General features: G+C 42.0%; 1 protein-coding gene across 9 annotated transcripts in view; it reads right to left on the bottom strand.

Annotated features, from left to right (window-relative positions):
* ABCA6 (ATP binding cassette subfamily A member 6) overlaps nucleotides 1-21,461 on the bottom strand; it is a 144,094-nt gene that overhangs the window by 88,797 nt on the left and 33,836 nt on the right. For 4 of the 9 annotated variants that reach the window (XM_021068081.1, XM_021068083.1, XM_021068080.1 and 1 more), the window contains exons 21-36: nucleotides 21,015-21,181; nucleotides 18,749-18,882; nucleotides 17,040-17,177; nucleotides 13,669-13,776; nucleotides 12,480-12,653; nucleotides 12,143-12,256; nucleotides 8,404-8,529; nucleotides 7,970-8,080; nucleotides 6,498-6,575; nucleotides 4,895-4,986; nucleotides 4,101-4,218; nucleotides 3,418-3,535; nucleotides 2,265-2,356; nucleotides 1,855-2,033; nucleotides 753-828; nucleotides 581-675 (exon numbers count right to left, since the gene is read on the bottom strand). In XM_021068081.1, the coding sequence (XP_020923740.1) occupies nucleotides 581-675; nucleotides 753-828; nucleotides 1,855-2,033; nucleotides 2,265-2,356; nucleotides 3,418-3,535; nucleotides 4,101-4,218; nucleotides 4,895-4,986; nucleotides 6,498-6,575; nucleotides 7,970-8,080; nucleotides 8,404-8,529; nucleotides 12,143-12,256; nucleotides 12,480-12,653; nucleotides 13,669-13,776; nucleotides 17,040-17,177; nucleotides 18,749-18,882; nucleotides 21,015-21,181 (1,920 nt within the window). The remainder of the gene's footprint in view (nucleotides 1-580; nucleotides 676-752; nucleotides 829-1,854; nucleotides 2,034-2,264; nucleotides 2,357-3,417; nucleotides 3,536-4,100; nucleotides 4,219-4,894; nucleotides 4,987-6,497; nucleotides 6,576-7,969; nucleotides 8,081-8,403; nucleotides 8,530-12,142; nucleotides 12,257-12,479; nucleotides 12,654-13,668; nucleotides 13,777-17,039; nucleotides 17,178-18,748; nucleotides 18,883-21,014; nucleotides 21,182-21,461) is intronic. The other 5 variants (XM_021068086.1, XM_021068087.1, XM_021068085.1 and 2 more) reach the window with 2 other exon arrangements.

Genomic DNA, 21,461 nt, shown 5'->3' with positions numbered 1-21,461 from the left:
GGGAAAGAAAAACTGGCCTTACAGGGATAATTCTGGGTATTGTGGGTTCAAAAGTGATTCCTTTCCATTTGTATAAAATTTCCATTTGTACAAAGCTCTTTTTAAAAGTTGGGAAAGTACTGGAGAGTCCCAAATATGAAACTGGATTGAAGAATTTTATAATTCCAAGTGGAGCATCCTAGACTGGAAAGTAAAAAGAATTTAAAAACTAAGAAAAATTGGATCAACACATCTGACAGATTAGGTAAAAGTAGGGGGAACAAAAGGAAAATCCATCAACAAGTTAATAGTTTCTAGGGAAACAGCTACAGACATCTCTGTTATCAAAGGCAAAATGAAAACACGTTCCAAACTGCAAAACCTAAAACTCCAACTAAATATACTCAGAGGGGTTTTTTCTTCAATGTGAACACCATATGAATACGATGCAGTATTAGAGAATATAATTGTTCAATATTTGTTGTCCTAAGAATCTGGATTCTCTCCATTAAGTTAGGAGCCAGTGGACTCGATTTTCCAAGATCCGTTACTTTTCCATAAGGTTTGTCCTCCTGGCCCTGAGGGTGATGCTACGTCTCACCACACTTGCTGCTGCTCTGCTGGATCCATGCCTGTAGATGGTTCATCCAGAAGCAGGACAGGTGGGTTTCCCAGGATGCTCAGCACAAAGCACAGCTGGAAAGCAGAGGAACACGGCTATGTGCTGCCACCACCACTTCAGCCCTCAGAACAGCCCCACCCACCGCACGTACCTTTCTAGCAGCTCCGGCGGTTAAGTACTGCACTGGAACATTCAGCTGTTCGTGCAGTTTGAAAGAGTCCACCAATCTGATGGAAAACAGGATGAGACGGTGAGGTCAAGAGTGGATTTGGGGAAAAGGGACTCAGACGCGAGAGTGACAGCGCTGGAGTTCCCTTCCTGGCACTACCTATCTCAAAACTAATGATCAGGAGTTCCCATCGTGGCGCAGTGGTTAACGAATCCGACTAGGAACCATGAGGTTGCGGGTTCGGTCCCTGCCCTTGCTCGGTCCCTGCCCTTGCTCAGTGGGTTAATGATCCGGCGTTGCTGTGAGCTGTGGTGTAGATGCGGCTCGGATCCCGTGTTGCTGTGGCTCTGGTGTAGGCCGGTGGCTACAGCTCCGATTCAACCCCTAGCCTGGGAACCTCCATATGCCACGGGAGCGGCCCAAGAAATAGCAACAACAACAACAACAAAAAAGACAAAAGACAAAAAAACAAAAACAAAAACCTAATGATCAAGGTAAAAAGTTTACTTTGGAAACATGAAAGATTTTTCATCATTAAAAGCTTTTTTAAAATAACTGAACTCTGGAGTTTCCATCATGGCGCAGTGGAAAAGAATCCATCTAGGAACCATGAGGTTGCGAGTTCGATCTCTGGCCTCACTCAGTGGGTCAAGGATCAGCTCTGACTGGACCCCTAGCCTGGGAACCTCCATATGCCATGCAGGTGCAGCCCTAAAAAGACAAAAAGACAAAAACAAACAAACAAAACACACAACAATGAATTCTAACTGAAATGGATGATTATTCATTCATTCATTCAACTTTGTCAATTAGTCTATGCAATTTTTTTGAAAGACCCCTCGATCAGGGAGTTCCTGTGTGGCTCAGCAGGTTGAGGATCCGACACTGTCACTGCAGGGGTTCAGGTGGCTGCTGTGGTGGGGGTTGGATCCCTGGTCCGGGAACTTCCGCATCCCTCCGTCTTCCATCCCTGCCCTACTGCTGACCCTCCCCTGGAAGGTGACGTCATTCCTACTCGCCACCCTTTAGGAGTGAACCGTCACTGAACCTCCTGGCACAAAGCAATCACATGACCACGCAGTACCGTGAAATGGCAACGCTGGCATCCGCTTTCCTCAGCCCTTTCACAGCGGCGAAGACCTCCAGGTGTTCCCTCACTGTCAGGACAGGCCACAGCACGTTCTCCTGAGGGCAGTACCCCAGGAACTGGACCCTGCCGTCCCTGCGATGACCCAGGCCGGAACCGTATCCCGTCAGTTCTACCTAAGAAGGGACACTGGTTTTAGAAATGCAGTCACTCCAAGCACATGATTGCTCAGGAAACTGACAAGGAGCTAATGCCTACATTTTTTGAGCATCAAAGAAATAGTACTTCATCTATTAATTATAGGAAACCATGTAAACTGCTAAACGTACAGTCTTAGGAAGATACAATCTACATACATTACGACATTTCTCTTTGGGGAATGGAAACCATTTTTTCAGTTTCTCTACCTCTCCAGCCGTGGGCTTGGTGACCCCAGATATCATTCTAATAGATGAACTTTTACCAGCACCGTTAGGTCCTAGCAATCCCAAAATTTCACCTGAAAGAGAATCATCGACTATCAATGTTGGAAGTAAAACAGTAAGACAAACCTGTTCCTTTAATAAGCTTCCGAGGTCTATGTGCACCACGAAGTAGCATTCGGAAATTTCTAACATACGCGTAATCCACGTCACCCAAACATGTTAACGCCTACGATTCTATAAAGTGTTTTTGAAAAAGTTTAGGGATGGATATTCACTCTCAATACATGGGTCTTTTTTTTTTTCAGTTTACTTTTTCAGTGAAAAACGGGCCCATATTTTTATATGTACATAGCAAGTGGCTGATGGCTGAGTACATAAATGATTCCTAAACTGAGAAAGTCAAGGCCGCTTTCTCCATCCCCCATTCCATCACCTGTGTCTGAGCTACCAGCATCTTTCATCTGAACTGATGTAAAAGCCTCTTAACTTGTCTACCAGCCCAATTCATGAACAAAGAGTAGCCAGGGTGTAGTTCCTTTTGAAATATAAATTAAATTGTGACAAAAAACCTCTAAGAACTCTCTGGTGGGGTTCCACTAACTTGGTGTAAGATCTCAAGGGCTCTAACCTGGCCCTGCTCCCCTCTTTGACGTCACCCCAGAGGCGTCCAGTCACCTCTTTGTGCCTCCACCACTCCAGAGTCGTCCCTGTGTCTGAGGCCCTGCCCTCCATGTTTCCTCTGCCTCGAGTTCTCGTATCTCTCCATCCCCACATAGCTGGCACCTTGGTATCACCTAGGTCTTGGCTTAAATGTCACTGCCCTAACCTGAAGTGAATGCGGCCCTAAGGCACTCATGTCACTTCGCATATTTGAACCTGCCAGTGTGACATCTGAAACTTCTCTTTTTAGGTTATTTTTGTTTGTCGACCCCTTTAGGATGGAAAACCCATGAGGTGGGGAATGTGCCTATCTGTTTCATAACATTTCCAGATCCTAAAACAGTTCCAAGAACACTCAGAAAAATACAGGTTGAATGAATGAACGAACGTTTCAGCAAGCACAAGGTGATGGTAACAGACGTTCGGCGGGTATTTCTTAAAATAATGGTGAATTTAAAAAGTGATCCTTCCAAACCTTTTTTAACACAGAAGGAGATATTTCTTGCTGCTATTTTCTTCTTCCTCTTTGAAAAGCAACTTTTCTTCTGGCCTGCATATTCTTTGCGTAGACAGCTAGCAATTACGACTGGTTTCTGGAATAGATGACAGCGTGATTTTCCTCTTAAACTTGACTTTTCTACGTTTCTTGCCCTATGTCATGAACCAAACCACATTTTGAGTTGAGGGTGGATCCATATCGCTCATTTCACATGCATCATGCATGCATGATGTTGACATTTCTTGCTTCCAAATGGACTGCGTTAACAGCATAGTTTCATGGAAGCCAGTTCCTTGCCTTCCCAGAACAGAAGTATCTACGTTCATGGGTCAAAATCAAATCGAAGAATAATCCTTAAGATCTGAATCTCTACTTGGCATTTTATAACAACTCTCACGTAAACTCTTCCACTTATGAAATTTCTGGTTTGGAAAGGATAATTCTACCTATCCAAGCCCATTTCTCTCAAAAGAATAAAACCACTATGATCTGTGTTCTTCTCCGAGCTTTCAGGACCCCCTCCAAAGAAGTGCCTGCATATGTACTTATATAAATGCGCCCAAATCCAAGCTTTCAAACCCAAACTCAGCGTATCGGCCTCTGTTTGGACAGTTCTGGAATAGCTCCACTAACATCCATCTGGTCACTTGCTTTTCTACCTCCTCTATGGATGTGGTCAGGGCGGTGGCTGTCCTTATTCTTTCTGCTTGAACATCTTCATCTTCATCTACAGGCTCTTCTGGATTGGGACGAGCATCTCTACTTCTAGGGGCAATTCTGTGGAGAAAGTGCAATGAGCGACACATGAGTTTTCTGGGTGTCAAAGATGTATCAGAAGTCATGTGACTTTTACCATGGTCCTTCCTTTCCATAAGCTGGTGAGGAAGATGGCTTTATGAATACTGCATCTGCTTTTGCCAAGAGATTCCGTCTCGGCGGCCAAATCCCTTTCTCAGGGTTGTCATTCTCCTAATGAGCATCTCTGACCCTCTCAAATTTGTCAGCAAGCACTGCTGCTTCTTTGAAAATCAGGTCACCTACATTTTCTCTGTTGACTGAGCCCATGTTAATCACACCCAGTCTGTGCCTCAGCGTCTTTTACTGTTTCCTCTTTCTAGAATCTGTGAAACACTTTGAACAATTTTGCTAAATCAATTCCATCCCATCTCTTCTGTTTAAACATGTATAATGCTCTCGAATAAGAGAATGGCACATCTGAGCATTCGTTAAGGTTTTGAGAGACTGAAAGCTTCCCTCGGCTGATTTGTGGCAGAACTTGGCCCTGGGGGTCCTATTTCCTGGCAGGGAAGCCAGAAATCCATAGACTATCATGAAAATCATTATACTGTTTACATTGTCAATATAAATCAGTATTAACAGGCGGATAGTATAGCCACTGTCTAGGAATATTAAAGTACAATATTAAGCATGAAATCAAGTTTTTTTTCCCAACCTGAAAACAGGGTCCTTGTGCATTATTTTCTTTCCACACTTTGTTTCCAAGCATCTTAGAACAAAAACGAATAGCAAAGCCTGAAAGTAAGGCTACAAGCAAAGAAAAACATGTAGGCATAAGTTGATAAATACTATTTAAACATTCGAATCAAATATGTGGTCTTTTGTCTTCAGATAAAAGAGACATGAATCATTCTTACAAATCAGGGGAGGAACGGAGCCCTACAATGATAATCCAGTTTGGAGGAACCTGTTTCCTTTCTTCTCCTACAGCCTACATCTAGCCCGACAGCAAATTCTATCTGCTCCGACTTTCTTCTCTCTGAGAAGAGCCCAACTGCTTCTCAGCCCTGCTTGTGCTGCTCCCATCCCGACCAGGTCACTGTAATTGCTCATTATAGCACGATGGCCCCCTGCTACCTGGGCTCCCTCTTCTTCCCTTGCCCCAAACATCTATGCTCAACACACGAACTAGAGCTCTTCTTTTATTATATTATATTATATCTTATTTTATTTTATTTTATTTTATTTGTATTTTTAGGGCTGCACCTGCAGCATATGGAATCTCTCAAGCTAGGGGTTGAATTGGAGCTGCAGCTGCAGGCCTACACCATAGCCACAGTAACACCAGAGCTGAGCCGCATCTGTGACCAAGGCCAGGGACTGAACCTGCATCCTCATGGAATCTACCTTGATTCTTAACCCGATGAGCCACGACGGGAACTCCTAGAACTTTTCTTTTAGAATGTAAGTCCAGTCATATCACCGAGTGACTCCTTGATTATTCAAAGTAAAATCAAAGTCCTTAAAGTGGCCCGGACTGCTCTGTGGACCCCTCTATCCACTCTTCGTTTTGCTCTGTTCCTTCTGTGCCCTTCTTCACACCACTCTGCCCTGTGATTACTCTGCACAACCACGCTGGCCTCCTGGCTGACCCTGGCACATCCAGGGTCACTCTTTCCTCTCCTCCTGGAATGTTCCTGCCCACGTTACCCCTACAGCTTGCCTCCTTGCCTCTTTCAGGTCTTTATTTTCACAGTCAGTCCTTCCCTGACCACCCATCTGACACAGCATGTGTTATTTCTTAGTTTATTAGGTGTCTTCTTCCACCAGAATATAAGTCCCAGGAGGGCAAAGACTTCTATTTTTGCTCTATGCCTAGAAAAGTACTGACACAGAGTCAAAGACAGTAGTTTTCTTCAGCTTAAATAAATATACTAATATAATCAGCTTTTTCTTTCATTTTTTTGGTCCTTTGCTTTTTTATCTCTAATGCGAAGGACTGAAGGGGTGTGTGTGTGTGTGTGTGTGTGTGTGTGTGTGTGTGTGTGTGGTTTTACAAGCTCTGACAAATTTGGAGGGGGCAATAGACAGGACAAACATGAAAAAGTAATTTTGTTCTGAATTCTGGACATATGCAGTCCATTCATGCATATAAAAAGTATCTAGGATTTAGAATCTTGTCCGAATGTAATTGCTTTATCTAAGCCTATATGAAAAGCACTTTCAAAGTCGGCACACTTTAGACAAGATCAAATAGTTATTACAGTAAATGATAACTATTCAAAAAAGTGGATGATGAGGTAGAAAGGTCTTCTTACTATTAGGCAGAAAAGTAGGTCAGCTGCATTCAGGTCGTAATTTAGGTCTCCATAGTTCATTTGGTATTTGTGGATTCTCTGCAAAGACAAAAAAATGACTAAATGGAGATTTATCAGTCTTCTAATTTGCATTTAAATAGTATGGAATTTCACATATTGAATATTCCCCTCATTAAACTTGAGTTCCCTTTGAGCACTGGTGGCAAGCAATGCCCCGCAGAGAAGGAAGAGGGGGACTCCCCACCTCCGTCTGCTCAACCCTGAGGGTCTCTCAGTGAGGAGGCAACCTACGGCTGTTCACCTCTTCTTTGTTTTGTTTTTCTGGAATATCTTGGTTTAATGTTTCCAAAAAGCCCGCTGAAAGCATAACAGAGAGAGGCAGGCACCTGCATGGTGAGAAATGCTAGGGGTGGACTACATTTGCCCGAAACGCCCCTCATGAAGCTTTCTGGGCCCTTCCTACGCCAGTGGGGACTGTTTCCCGCCACGATAATTAGTCCCATCCGGTGGTTCTTTCTTCATCAACAATGCTTTTAGAAAGCAACAATGCGTGACAGACTTCGGTTACTGTATTTTACCTTACAGGTCTAATTATATTTTAGGAGAGAGACGCTATAAGCAGAGGAAGGAATTTCCAGTTGGGAACTGCAGGCATGGCTTCAGGAGGGGAAAAGAGTTTTTTGCAGACTTTCCAGGGCTCCGAGAGCACAAACCATGAGGGCAGCCCTCTCTTTCTTTACAGCCACTTCACCCTGGATGCTGCAGTGCCCTCACACGTCCGTTCCTGACTGAGCCCCTCTGCTCATCTATGGTCCACTTCCTTCCATTTGAAGCATCTGCGTTTCTTTCGTGCCTTCCAGACTTTCCCGCATAAACCCTGTGCTTTCCTCTGCGAGACCCCCTGCATGGACTTGCTTGAGGCTGGTCTATCTTTGCACCACTAAGTTCTGCGAAAGGAAGTTTGGTGCCAGTTTGTTCACTGTGTCCCCAATTACTGGCACAGCACCTTTAACACAGAATAGTGTTTAATATATATTTGGGAATGACTGCTATTGTCTGAATATATCCTGACAATGGATAGTGGATATCCATTAAATTAGGCAACATTTTAGAGTCTGGCATTAGTTTTGAATAGCATTTGACAGTGCCTATGTTTTGCAAAGTGCATATGGCAAAGCTTTTTAAATAGTTTTCTTGAGGTTAAATTTTCATGCCATAAAATTCACTCATTTTAAATGTATGATTCAAGGATTTTTAGGGACTCTACAGAGTTGTAAGAGCATCACCACAACTCAATTTTAGAACATTTCCATCACCCCAAAGAAGTTCCTCCCAGGCACGTGCTGTCACTCCCCCTTCCCGGCTCAGCCCCAGGAAGACACTAGTGTACCTCCGGTCTTTATAGATTTAGGAAAAGCACTTTAACAGGCTGCACGGTCAACATTACTGGCACAGTTGGTTACATTTCTTACCGTTTCCAATAAAGCTACAAATCCACCCAAAGTCATTGAGGGAAACAATACCATGCAAACAATCAGGTCGAGGTAATCTATTACAATGATGCCAAACGTGAAGACTGGGACCTACAAGGTAAGTTGACATACGTTACATGTCACACACACTCAGTCCATTGATACCTGAGAAAATAGTTACAATGTACGTGTTCTCATCAAATACAGCAGAATTTTCCCATAGGCGGATATACCCCTTTCAAAAGGAGAAGGGAAGGAAGAAGCTTTTGTTAATGAGAATATATATGACCTTCAGCTCTCCAACAGAATATTCTTAGATGAAAAATCCGGAGGCGAAAATGAAAGCTAAAATGACCAAAGAGACTTTCTGAGACTTTGATCTTATATCTGAGTCTGTCACTAATTTTTGTGTGACTTTAAACATGTTACTTAACTTTTCCCTCCATAAAATGAGGTGAATCATAGGAGATACTCTTGACTTCTTTCAAAATCTGAAATTGCAATATTCCATAACTATGTAGTCTCTTTCCAATGGTATAAACATGAAATAGACAAGGATACTGAAATTGATAAAGATGAGAAAGGAAAGGGGAAAATAATCAGAAATTATAAACAAATATTATACTGTAACAATATGGTTTCTTTTTTTTAACATTTTGAACAAAGAAAAAAATTGTTTTAATGGCTGCACTCACAGCATGTGGAAGTTCTAGAGCCAGGGATTGGATCTGAGCCATGGCTGCGACCTATTCTACAACTACGAGATCCTTTAACCCACTGAGCCGGGCCAGGAATTGAACCCGTGCCTCCAGAGCAACTGGAGCCACTGCAGTCAGATTCTTAACCCACTGTGCCATAGTGGGAACTCAAAAAATGTTTATTTTACAAAATTTACTTTGCTTTTGCAATAGTGTTTTGTCTTATTTTACTCCATCATAACTAAAAAATAATTGGCAACAAAGAAAAAACTGTATCCAATCATCCGTAGTACATTTTGATTCAAGAAACAATGTTTCACAGTCAAATGTTCAGTTCTCCACTGTGGTCCTTGATCAATAGTTTGTTGACATCATAATGAGGAGATCTTAATCATCACATTAATCCACAAACCTAACAGGAAAAAAACCCCTGTATTATCATGACTTTCCTTAGACACAGCAAAGTCAAATGTCCTCATTTTTTCATGCATTCACTTGCAGCTGAGGAATTACGCAAGAGGAATTCACAATAAGATAATGCAGATTCTGTTCTGCCCTCTACCACGTACTGAAGAGACTTTGCCCGCATTAGACGTTCATTCCTTATTATGTAAAGAATTGGGGGAAATGCTCTCTGCTCTCTAAGCCCGGAGAGGAAAGCTATTGCTCTGGAAGAGTCTGGTGTATTAAGTTCCAGAAAGCCTGTCATATTCTGCTGGAACTGATGCATTGTGAAATCCTAGAACTTGGCTGAGAAAATTCTGTCCACATTTTTTCCAACCCCACACATCACTCCAAAGCCTGCATCCACGAGAAAAGCTCCATCCCTGAAAGGTGAAGGGTAAGGGGCTGAGGCACAGTTCGCTGCTGGTTCTGAGGGCGCCCTCGTCTGAGATGGTCAAATCTGTACAAGCCAGGGCCAAGTGGGAGTATGCGGTCAACCAGGGGCTGAAGTTTTGCTTGGACACGTAGCAAAAGGGCATTCATCAAGATGCCCGTTCGTCAGTTTGGAATGGTTTCTGTTTGAGGGCAGCCAACACGAAGAGTGGAAAAAGACACAAAGGTAAAGGAACCATGACGCCAGGCTGCTGGTTTCTTAGGACGATGGCCAGTAAGCGTAACGAGTGTCTCTGAGGTCACTCTTAGAACACCTCATGGACACTTCATCCCCCTCTCAGGCTGACAGTAACGGACCTGTCAACAGCCAGACGGGCCAGTGCCTCTGACACTGCTTAGCATCAGCTCCAAAAAAGGCTTTGTTCAGAGTTGAAACAACTAAAAAACACAGAGTGTGGGTGTGAATTCTTCATTCACCTCTGCTGGATGTGTACAGGAGGGGAGACTGAGAAGAAATCAACTATTAGTCAGACTATACCTGTTCTTCTTATTCAATATCTGGGTTTACACTGGGAAAAAGAATTAAGTCTGCTGACTGAACAAAAAAGAGTTTCCTAATGCACAGCATGAATGGAAAGCTTGTGATGCACCCAATGACTGCCTCAAGGCCAGTCTTCCAAGTCAGACAGCTCTATAGTTTTTTCTGGGACATCTGTACTTGGACTGGGTTGTGCTGATAGTGAAAAGAGGGATTGTAAGAGACACAATCTTCTGAATACAGAGACCAAATCAGAATACTGTCCGCTGAGAAAAGGTTAAGTCCACAGCTACCTGCTGACCAGAAGAGCCCCAGACTAATTTCTTATAGAAGTCAGCGGATGGGAGTTCCCGTCGTGGCGCAGTGGTTAACGAATCCGACTAGGAACCATGAGGTTGTGGGTTCGATCCCTGCCCTTGCTCAATGGGTTAACGATCCGGCATTGCCTTGAGCTGTGGTGTAGGTTGCAGACGCGGCTCGGATCCTGCGTTGCTGTGGCTCTGGTGTAGGCTGGCAGCTACAGCTCCGATTGGACCCCTAGCCTGGGAACCTCCATATGCCACAGGAGCGGCCCAAGAAATGGCAAAAAGACAAAAAAAAAAAAAAAAAAGAAGAAGAAGAAGAAGAAGTCAGTGGATGATGTCGTATGCATTTTCTTAGCAGATGGACTTGGACTGGGTTCCTCTCATGATCTCAGGACTCCTATTTCAAGAGGGGGCAGCTGTGTTTGAAAGACAGACATTCAACATCCAGCTGGGAATATCAGCTAAAAGGCACCTGATAAGTCCACAAATAACAAACGCTGGAGCGGGTGTGGAGAAAAGGGAACCCTCCTACACTGTTGGTGGGACCGTAAATTGGTACAACTACTATGGAAAACAATATGGAGGTTCCTCAGAAAACTAAATATAGAACTACCATGTGATCCGGCAATCCCACTCCTGGGCATACATCTGGGCAAAACTGTAATTCAAAAAGATACATACACCTGTATGTTCATAGCAGCATTACTCACAATAGCCAAGACATGGAAATAAAACAGATGTCTGTCAACTGATGAATGGATTAAGAAGATGTGGTACAAATACACAATCGAATACTACTCAGCTGTAAAAAGAATGAAATAATGCCATTTGAAGGAGTATGGCTGCAACTAGAGATTCTCATTCTAAGTGAAGTAAGTCAAAAAGAGAAAGACAAATACCATATGATATCACTTATATATGGAATCTAAAATATGGCATAAATGAATCTATCTACAGAACAGAAACAGACTCACAGACATGGAGAACAGACTTGTGGTTGCCAAAGGAGAGGCAGTGGGATGGATGGGGAGTTTGGGATTAGTAAATGCAAACTCTTACATATAGAATGGATAAGCAATGAGGTCCTACAGTGTAGCACAGGGAACTGTATCCAATCACTTGTGATAGAACGTGATGGGAGATAATATGAGAAAAGAACACACACCCATGAGCAAGTCACTTTGCTGTACAGCAGAAATTGATAAGACATTGTAAATCAACTATACTTTAATAAGACAATTATTTTAAAAAGTCACCAGAAATGCTGCGATTAGGTACGCTGGGTCTCTAGAGCCTTGATAAACTTTTCCATTCAAGTTTTCAGTGATCTTGGACTTTCAGTAATCTTTCACTTAGATTTACAAATAAATCCTCTGGCATAGGTATAAAAGCATCTTAAATCTCTGAACTTATTAGTATTTGAGGTAAAGAGAGACTTTCTTGAAGACTATAGAAATGGGTTGTACTGTTAAACATTATAAAGCCATTTTTTCTGTTCCAGTGTTGCCAGGAAGCCCTATATTCTGAGAGATCCAGTAACTCAATCATAGCATCTTGAACGTCAGGACTTCTGTAAGGTTCCCCATAAATTCAAGTTAAAGTGTGTACATGAACTAATTCTCTAGGAGCACCACTGACTCCGTAACATGTTACATTCCCTCACCTTTCTAGGGCATAATTTTAAGGTGTTAATTTCCCCCATTGTTCAAGGTAAATGTGGCTATATTTAATATTACATTAAAAGTTTTTTTTTTAAAAAAAACACCTCTATTTACGTGCTTGTATAAGTACTTACGATATAGAAGCAAAAGGACCAAAGGCCACTATTTGTTCTCCTCTTACGAAAAATAAATGATATCACATATGTCAGGAAGACAAGAGAAGCTGCATAACCAAATGTAATTACACCCTGAAGATAAGACAAATAAATAACAGAGTCAAACAAAATGAAATATTAACTGAGGGTAAGATTACAATGTTTTTATGATTCTTATTACACGTGCACTTTGATGGTATTTGTTTAGGTTTCTGACAAAATAAAAATGAAAAATTCATGTTTATATAAAAATACCCATATTAAAATGTATTAAGAACTGCTTGAGAAGATATTGTCCATGTCACATGTTACTTACCAAAGCAAACACAATTCGACTTGTGAGATAAACGTGCACCAGGTTTGCTAGGTAGAAAATTAAGTACATTGAAAGGAGAATGAAATCGTAGAGGCTGACATCCACCAGGGCCTGCCCACACCAGTAGGCAGAAGGGAAGAGTCCCGAAATCCACAGCTGCGACTTAGTTCTCTTCTGATGGAAAAACACAGATGGTGTGCATAGGTTAGGGTGAAATCCAAATCCAAAATAAACACATCGGAAGATTTTTAAAGATAAATATGAGCTAATATTCTAATGTTTTAAATCTTCTAATAGTTTTAGTTAAGTGTATACTATTTAGGAACCTGAGGTCTACTAAAGAGCCAGTTCCAGAGTTCCTGTCATGGCTCAGCGGTAATGAACCTGACTAGTACCCATGAGGACTCGGTTCGCTCCCTGGCCTCACTCAGTGGGCACTGCCGTGAGCTGTGGTGTAGGTCGCAGACGTGGCTCTGGCGAAGGCCGGCAGCTGCAGCCTGGAAATGTCCATGTGCCGAGGGACATTAGACAACTAACTAACTAACTAACTAACTAGAGCCAGTTCCATAAAGGTGGACATTTTGAAAATGACAATTGTTTTATTTGATAGGCTTGAGTCACAACACAACTTTAATTCGTGAAGAATTAACAGAAAAGTCACGCTCATAATGCTCCAGGCTTTACCCTCCTTCAAAACACATGTCACTTTGTGATCTCAAGGACTACAGAGTCTCCATTATCCACCGGGGAAGTCACTGACTCAGAACGCTGAGAGATGACCTATGTAAATCTGATGTAACTGTTTGCCTCGATAATGGACAAACCCAACACAAATATAACCCCCCAAGCTGTACTGTCCACACTAGAAAGTGGGTTCAAGTTTTCAAGGTGGCCCCCAATTTCAACATCGATTCTCTCTTCCTGACAGCTAGGAGACAAGGCAGCTGACAGTTTTATAATACTCCCCTTTGAAGGTTTAGCTTAACTGGAGTCCCTGCAAGATTACTGCACTTTTCCTGTACCTTTGAAGTAGAAAGAATCTTGCGTTTTTTAGAAGTAAATTTTCTGACTTGATAGAAACAGGCTTAACTACATTATTTAACTTAAACATATGCTAAAATGTTTTCCTGTGAGGAAACACACAGCATTTAGACGACAATGACTGAAGTCCTTCTCCTCCTTTCCTTACTTTGTAATCACTGACACTGCTCATGGCGATGTAAGGAGAAATGCTGCACATGACGAAAAATAGGAAAAAAGAGCCTTTTGGCAGTCCAGTCCAGAAGAGTGCATAATTCTGCAAAGAGAAAAAGTACTGTGCTTGGCAGGGTATACAGAAGAAATATAGTGTCATACACATGATAACTTATGTGATAAATCAAAGTTACCTCAAAACAAATTAATTACTTAAAGTTATCGAATTAATTAACTTAAAGTAGTGAATATTTTTGCAAAATGAAACAAGTACTAATCACCATAAAAGAATGCACTTCTTCGAACACTGAAAAATCAGAAGAAAAGTGTATGTTTAGTTCATCAACATCTACACAAGGAAGTGGGAGGAAAAATAGTTTCTGATCATCCAACATGAAGCTTTAACTTCTAAGGAGAAAGAGAAGTGAAAAATAACGCAGGACCAGTTTCAGAAAGAACCAAAAGCAAGGTCTCAGAGAGATGTCTACACACACGCATGTTCACCGCAGCACTGTTCTCCGGGGTAGCCAAGAGAGGGAGGCAACCAAAGGTCCATGGATAGATAAGTGGATAAACAAAATGTGGTATGCACATGCAACGGAATATTACTCACCCTTAAAAAGGACAGAAATCCTACCACTTGCTACAGTGTGGATGAACTGTGAGGACATTATTCTGAGGGGAATAAGCCAGTCACCAAAAGGCAAATATAAGTATATGACCCTACTTAGATGAGGTATCAAAAGTAGTCAAATTCCTACACTGCAAGGAAAATGGTGATCACCAGGGATGAGGAGGAGAGGTAAAGGGGAGTTTGTTTCCTGGGCACAGAGTTTTAATTACATAAGACAAAAAAGTTCTGGACATCTTTTTTTGTGTGTGTGTGTGTCTTTTTGCCACTTCCTGGGCCGCTCCCGCGGCATATGGAGGTTCCCAGGCTAGGGGTCCAATCGGAGCTGTAGCCACCGGCCTACACCAGGGCCACAGCAACGCGGGATCCGAGCCGTGTCTGCAACCTACACCACAGCTCACGGCAACGCCGGATCATTAACCCACTGAGCAAGGGCAGGGACCGAACCCACAACCTCATGGTTCCTAGTCGGATTCGTTAACCACTGCACCACGACAGGAACTCCAGTTCTGGACATCTTAATTACAACAATATGAGTATATTTAATATATTTATGTACACTTGAAAATGAACATATGGTAAGTTTTCTTTTTTAATGGCCACACCTACAGCATATGGAAGTTCCCAGGCCATGGACTGAATCCCAGTTGCAGCTCTGGCAACACTGGATCCTTTTTAATCCATTGTGCTGGGCCAGGGATCAAACCCCTATCTTCAGAGCAACCCAAGACACTGCAGTCAGATTCTTAACCCATTGTGCCACAGTGGGAACTCCAATGGTAAGTTTTACGTTGTGTGTGTGGTTTTTTTCTTTTTTTAATACAAAAAATAGTAATTCAGGAGTTAAGACCCTAGAGAAACTGATTATTCAGGCTGGAGCATCATGTCTTTCTCTGCAAACCTAGTGAAGAAGATGTGAAGATACTGGCAACTGACTGGATGCTTCTGAAGCATATACTTAAAACGAAAACTCGTTGCACAAAGCCCATCCTCAAAGAGATCAACTTTATATCTTTTTTTTTTTTTTTTTTGCTATTTCTTGGGCCGCTTCCGCGGCATATGGAGGTTCCCAGGCTAGGGGTCCAATCGGAGCTGCAGCCGCCGGCCTACGCCAGAGCCACAGCAACGCAGGATCCGAGCCGTGTCTACAACCTACACCACAGCTCACGGCAACACCGGATCGTTAACCCACTGAGCAAGGGCAGGGACCGAACCCGAACCCGCAACCTCATGGTTCCTAGTCGGATTCGTTAACCACTGCGCCACGACGGGAACTCCCAAAGAGATCAACTTTAAATCGCTACCCCCCACCCCTCCACCTGCCACCCCTGCAAATCAGTGACTAAGGCTGGGCTTATGCTCAGGTACGGTACAGGGCATCCTCCTGGCTTTATTTGCGGGAAACCAGTACAGTAGACTCTCAAAATAATCCTACAATTCTCAAACATTACTTAAAGCTTTGGAGGCTATAGCTACAAACTCTAATTTTCACCAGATGGGAAAATGCATCCTATCGTCACAAGAATGGCTGATGATCACTGGTGATGCCTAAGAGAATAACCATGGAGCCTCAGTCCATTTTCATCCTGAACACACAAGCAATGAAATGAAGAAACTAAAGGACCAAGAGGGGGTAACATCTACCTCTTTCTATTACCAGAAGATTCCACTTTCTGGAGCGGTCCTTTCAGACACCATGACCCTGGGACCCTGCCCACTTTCATGGTCAGTGGTGGCTTCAGCTCACAGATGCATGTGTCCATCACTGATGGTATATCTCATTCATCTGCTTCTGCATGTACTCCCGGCACCACTAATGCAGGGAAGCCCCAAACTGAATCCAACCCCTCTGTCACAAAATGTCCCTTTTTGAGGGCTCCATTTCAAATCCTGTTTCCTGCTCTTCCAATTTCCTTGTTCGGAAGAGCTGGAGTCAGCTTTGAGAGATCCATCTTGGGTATCAAAGAAGGTCTAACCAGAAAGTGCTAACCACCTTCAGGACTTAAAATAGAGAGAAGCTAATCATGCAATGGTTACATGGGCGGGAAGAGTATAGGAACCAACAAAGTTGATGAAGCCAGAAGCCCCGGTCACTTCTGGGTTAAAAAGCGAAAGGAAAGGGGTCATACGATTGAAGCCCAAGGTGTGGGGATCTTCTACTTCCCTGGCTCCTCTAACAGCTTCCTGCCATCTAAATCCAGTCTGCAGCCAGCTGACAAAGATCCTGAAAATGTAGCCTGTGGACATCTGATACCCTTGTGACGTAGAGCAATGATGCATAAGTAAATGAATTAATCAGAAGGCATACAAGTCCAAGAACTGACAAATTTTCCATCAGCTCACTACCCGTTTAGTCATTGAAGGGTCCATCAACAAATTACATTGGATTTATAAGGTTCGAAAGCTGGGTTACGAGGGCTCTTGATTTCCAAATCAGCACCCCCCCACACACACACTCACACACACACTCACTCTCACACACACTCATTCTCTCTCTCCCTCTTCAAACACTTCTGCAATCAAGTATTTAATATTTCAGAAGATTCCCTATGAGACTCTGCCGTAATATTGAAAAGTATTCTCCCATACAAATTCTCTAATAATAACAAGAGAAAACTCATATTTTGTTAGGTATAGTCTGTTTAAAATGTTAGGACAAAATCATTTTTAGGATTAGCAATCAACTACAAATATTTAAAAGCCAAAGAGGGAAAATGAGTAAACCCAATACTTACAAAAGGAAATGAGCCGCTCTCAGTTCGAATATATTGTGTATAATTAAACATTCGAAGTAGCCCATTGCTGATAATATTCATAAGAATAGGAAAACAGTGCAGTCTCTTGGTATTGCACACAACTGAAAATCTATAATCCTTCAAATAAAACAAAGACAAATAAAAATAGTGTTAATTCTAAGTCATTAAAGAACAAAAAAGGTTTTCTATAGCAGAACTTAACAATACCACGTTCTAGCTATGTGGCTACCTCTGAGTTCACTGGCTTTCCTGAGCTTCAGCTTCGTCTGTGAAAGCGGATGATAAATGGGTTGTTACATAGTTTAAATGAAATCATGTATATTAGGCCCTAGCACAGTGAATAGCAGTCAGCAATATAAATTTTTATTATAATACTAATTTTAGATCATTTTTTCTTCATTTTGCTGATGAGGAAATTTCAACCAACAGAACTTAAAAATGGTCCTGACAAGTCAGGAGACACTAAGTTTAGGAACTCTGATTTCCTGGGTGGAAATAAAGAACAACAAAGGATCTCCGTTTTTTCTGGGTGGGAGATAAGCACAGGATTCAGAAAATACCCATGGTTACACTGCCAGTGAAGCATTTTCACACTTTCTAAGGCAATATTCGTGTTTATGACAATGTTCCTGCTTGCATCAAGAGGCTCAATATTGTTTAAACAGTACCGATAGTTCTTGTAATAAATATATTAGATAAGTAGCAAGTAAAGCAACTGCCAAGTAACATAGTTTCCCAGAACTGGCACAAAAAGATTACATTTTTAGATGTACTTAAGCTAGACTGAACTGCATTCAGTGATACATCTTCAAAGGCTTTGTTCTTTGTTTTTAATGTCCCTCTTAGCACGAAATAAACAGGTAGCTTCATTTAATTTAGCCTCCAGCTTTTCAATGGAATGTAAGATGCAGAGTTTTACTTAAGATTAGACTATATTTTCAATAGTCTTGTTCCTGAAAGGATCTTCATTGCCAGTACTCTTTTACCCAAATTGAAACATATTAAATGATAAACTGAGAACACTTTTAATTCAGAGATTTCCTGCAGCTATTATAGTATTTAGTATATTTTCTCAATATAAGAAAAGTATCATGTGAATAGTCATTAAACAGGATTTCTTAAATTCATAATTATATTGGTAGGTAATTATAAGGTCTAATATTTTGATTCTGAATAATGCAATGACATTCAGCTATTTTCAATGTAAAAAATCATCTAGTTCAAAAGCTAAGGTAGAAAATGGTTTACAACAACTTATTTATTTATTTATTTATTTATTTTGTCTTTTTATCTTTTTAGGGCCACACCCGTGGCAACATGGAAATTCCCAGGCTAGGGGTCCAATAGGAGCTATAGCTGCCAGCCTACACCACAAGCCACAGCAACACGGGATCCAAGCCTCGTCTTTGACCTACACCACAACTCACGGCAATGCCAGATCCTTAACCCACTGAGCAAGGCCAGGGATGGAACCCGTGTCTTCATAGAAGCCAGTCAGGTTCGTTAACCACTGAGCCACGACGGGAACGCCTACAACAACTTATTTAAATGTCACAGTTTACTCAATAATAACCTCAAATGTCTTTGAGTCAAGGTGCTGTATACTACTGGGGTTGACTTTCTGGAGTTTTTGAAAATAGTTAAAATGTAGTATTAAAGCAAAAACAAAATATAGGTAGCAAACACACCTTTCGTTTACCAGAAACTATGATAGCTCCATTGTAAGATGGGTCATCAGTGCCATTCCTATTTTCAAAGTCATCTATTTCCAAAAGTATATTTTGATGCTTCACTGACTGTATGAAGTCTTCAATGTTTGATCCTAACATGAAATCAATAACAGAAGGCCATATTAAGAACATATATGTCATTAAAAAAAAACATGCAGACAATTTAAAATCAATATTTATAGAATATTATGTAAAGGGCATCAAAATAATAATACTGGCCCCCAAACAGAACCCATTCTCCTATCTTCTAAGAGACACTGCCAGAGGAAAAAAGTAGGGCAAGATCTAAAGTTACCCCAGACAATAAAAAGGCCAGGATGGAGTGGAAAAGGAAGAAAGAGGATGTTTGCTTTTTACTCATTTGAACTTTTTTTTTTTTTTTTTTTTTTTTTTGTCTTTTTGCTATTTCTTGGGCCGCTCCCGTGGCATATGCAGGTTCCCAGGCTAGGGGTCCAATCGGAGCTGCAGCTGCCAGCCTACGCCAGAGCCACAGCAACACAGGATCCGAGCCGTGTCTGCAACCTACACCACAGCTCACAGCAACACCGGATCGTTAACCCACTGAGCAAGGGCAGGGACCGAGCCCGCAACCTCATGGTTCCTAGCTGGATTCGCTAACCATTGTGCCACGACGGGAACTCCTACTCATTTGACCTTTGAAATGAGAGTTTATACTGGGATCAGAAAAAGAAGGCCAGGCCACAGATGATAGGGTTCCTGCCAGGTGGGAAAAGGATGACCACATTGAAAATAAGCTTTGCATGTGCATCCTGGGGCAGTCACGCCCCCACTCCGCCTCCAGGGTCACTTGAAGTAGGACACCTTCCTGGTGACCCACATTCATCTAAGCCAGCAGGGACGCTCCGACTTAAAGAGGAACATCTAACCTATAATCATCAGGCTTTGAGAAAAGAGGAGGAAGATGGCATAGACTCGCCAAACAAATCACAAGACAGCTAACAGCTGAGAAAAAATAAGTACATTAACACAAGGATACTGATCTTGGAGTGACTGGGGAGGCAAACACACACGTGAAACTGAAAGGTAAAGGAACAATTCTAGACCTCGGAAACCCAATACACAATTAGCAAGATTTGCAGTTTTAAGGTAGCAGAGTGAATAAAACTTACTTTCTAAAACCCAAATGGAAAACAAGAAGAGGAGAAACAGAAACGCAAAGACCACTTGATTTAAGGTGGAGGCATCTAGAATTCTGAGGCACAAATTGTTATAAAAACTGGAACGTGTGGGGGACATCATCGAGAGAGGGCTTGTACTCTGAATACATTTTTTTTTTTTTTTTTTGGCCACACCTGCAGCATGTGGAAGTTCCCGGGCCAGGGAACTTGATTGAACCCGTGCCACAGCAGTGACACCACCAGATCCTGAATATGCTGACCCACAAGAGAACTCCTGAATATATTTCTTAACATCTTAAGGAAAAAAGTATTAACAGCTTATTCCTCAAAGTTAAATAAGTAGTTAGGCAAAGCCAAGTTCGCATCATTCAGGATGACAAGATCACAGGTTCCAAAAGGACTAAAAAGGAATCTTCCTAGATTTTCCTGGAGTGACATAGGGTATTAAATGCCATCTTAACACATCAATCAGTATGTACAGTATTTATGGTATAGGTTAGGCTGCTGTAACAGAGATCTAAAAGTAGAACGGAGAATTGTGGCTCAGTGGCAAGGAACCTGACTCACATCCATGAGGACATGGGTTTGATCCCCAGCCTCACTCAGTGGATTAAGGACCTGGCGTTCCATGAGCTGTGGTGTAGGTCACAGATGCTGCTCGGATCTGGCACTGCTGTGGCTGTGGCTCAAGTGAGCAGCTACAGCTATGATTCAACCCCTAGTCTGGGAACTTCCACATGCCATGGGTATGGCCCTAAAAAGACCAAAAAAGTAAAAATAAAATAAAAAATAAAATAGATCGGGTCAGTAAATATAAAAATCTATTTCCCCCTCACATAAGAGCTTAGATTAGCTAGGTAAATAGGCTGATAGCTTAGCTAGGTTAGATAGTGACTCAGGCTCCTTGTCTTAGCCACCACCTCCAAAGTCACAGCAAACATGCACGAGTCCTCATGAGTTGTTTCCTATAAACACAGTTTAAGTACATGTTTTCTTCTCTTATAATTCGCTTTCTCCCACCTACATGTGCTCTTTGGCAATAACCGTAACTTACTTCCGGATTTAAATTTTGTTTTGCTGTTTACCTGTGTTATTGATGATCAGTAAGCTGGTACGAGGGTCTTGGGGAGGTTGTCCAGGAGAGAGGAAATACAATTCAGGTTTAAACTCCCAATCAGTCTTTTGATTTAGTACAGCATAAAGTATCCCTTCCACAATCAAAGGGAACACTGCAATTCCAAATACCAAGAGTCTAGCAACAAAAAAAAAATTACCCTATGAGTCTATAACAATGTCCTCTGTTCTGCCAGACATTTCACAAACATGTCCCATCTATAATAGGGGCTAACACCTTGAAAGTCCTGTCTTAGCATGCCACACAGTACTAAGAGGCATTGCTATATAAACACGGGGCTATCAAACTATGCCTATTAAACAGACCCGTGAGTAAGGCTCATTGAGTACCAACATACAGGTAGGTATTCCCACCACTGGTATCCCAGTGCTACATTTATCCATCCACTCTGCCGGCA

Source organism: Sus scrofa, chromosome 12 (assembly GCF_000003025.6).
Source record: "Sus scrofa isolate TJ Tabasco breed Duroc chromosome 12, Sscrofa11.1, whole genome shotgun sequence".
NCBI classification, from domain to species: Eukaryota; Metazoa; Chordata; class Mammalia; order Artiodactyla; family Suidae; genus Sus; species Sus scrofa.
Note: the sequence above shows the minus strand (reverse complement) of the source record. Positions and strands in the feature narration are given on the sequence as shown.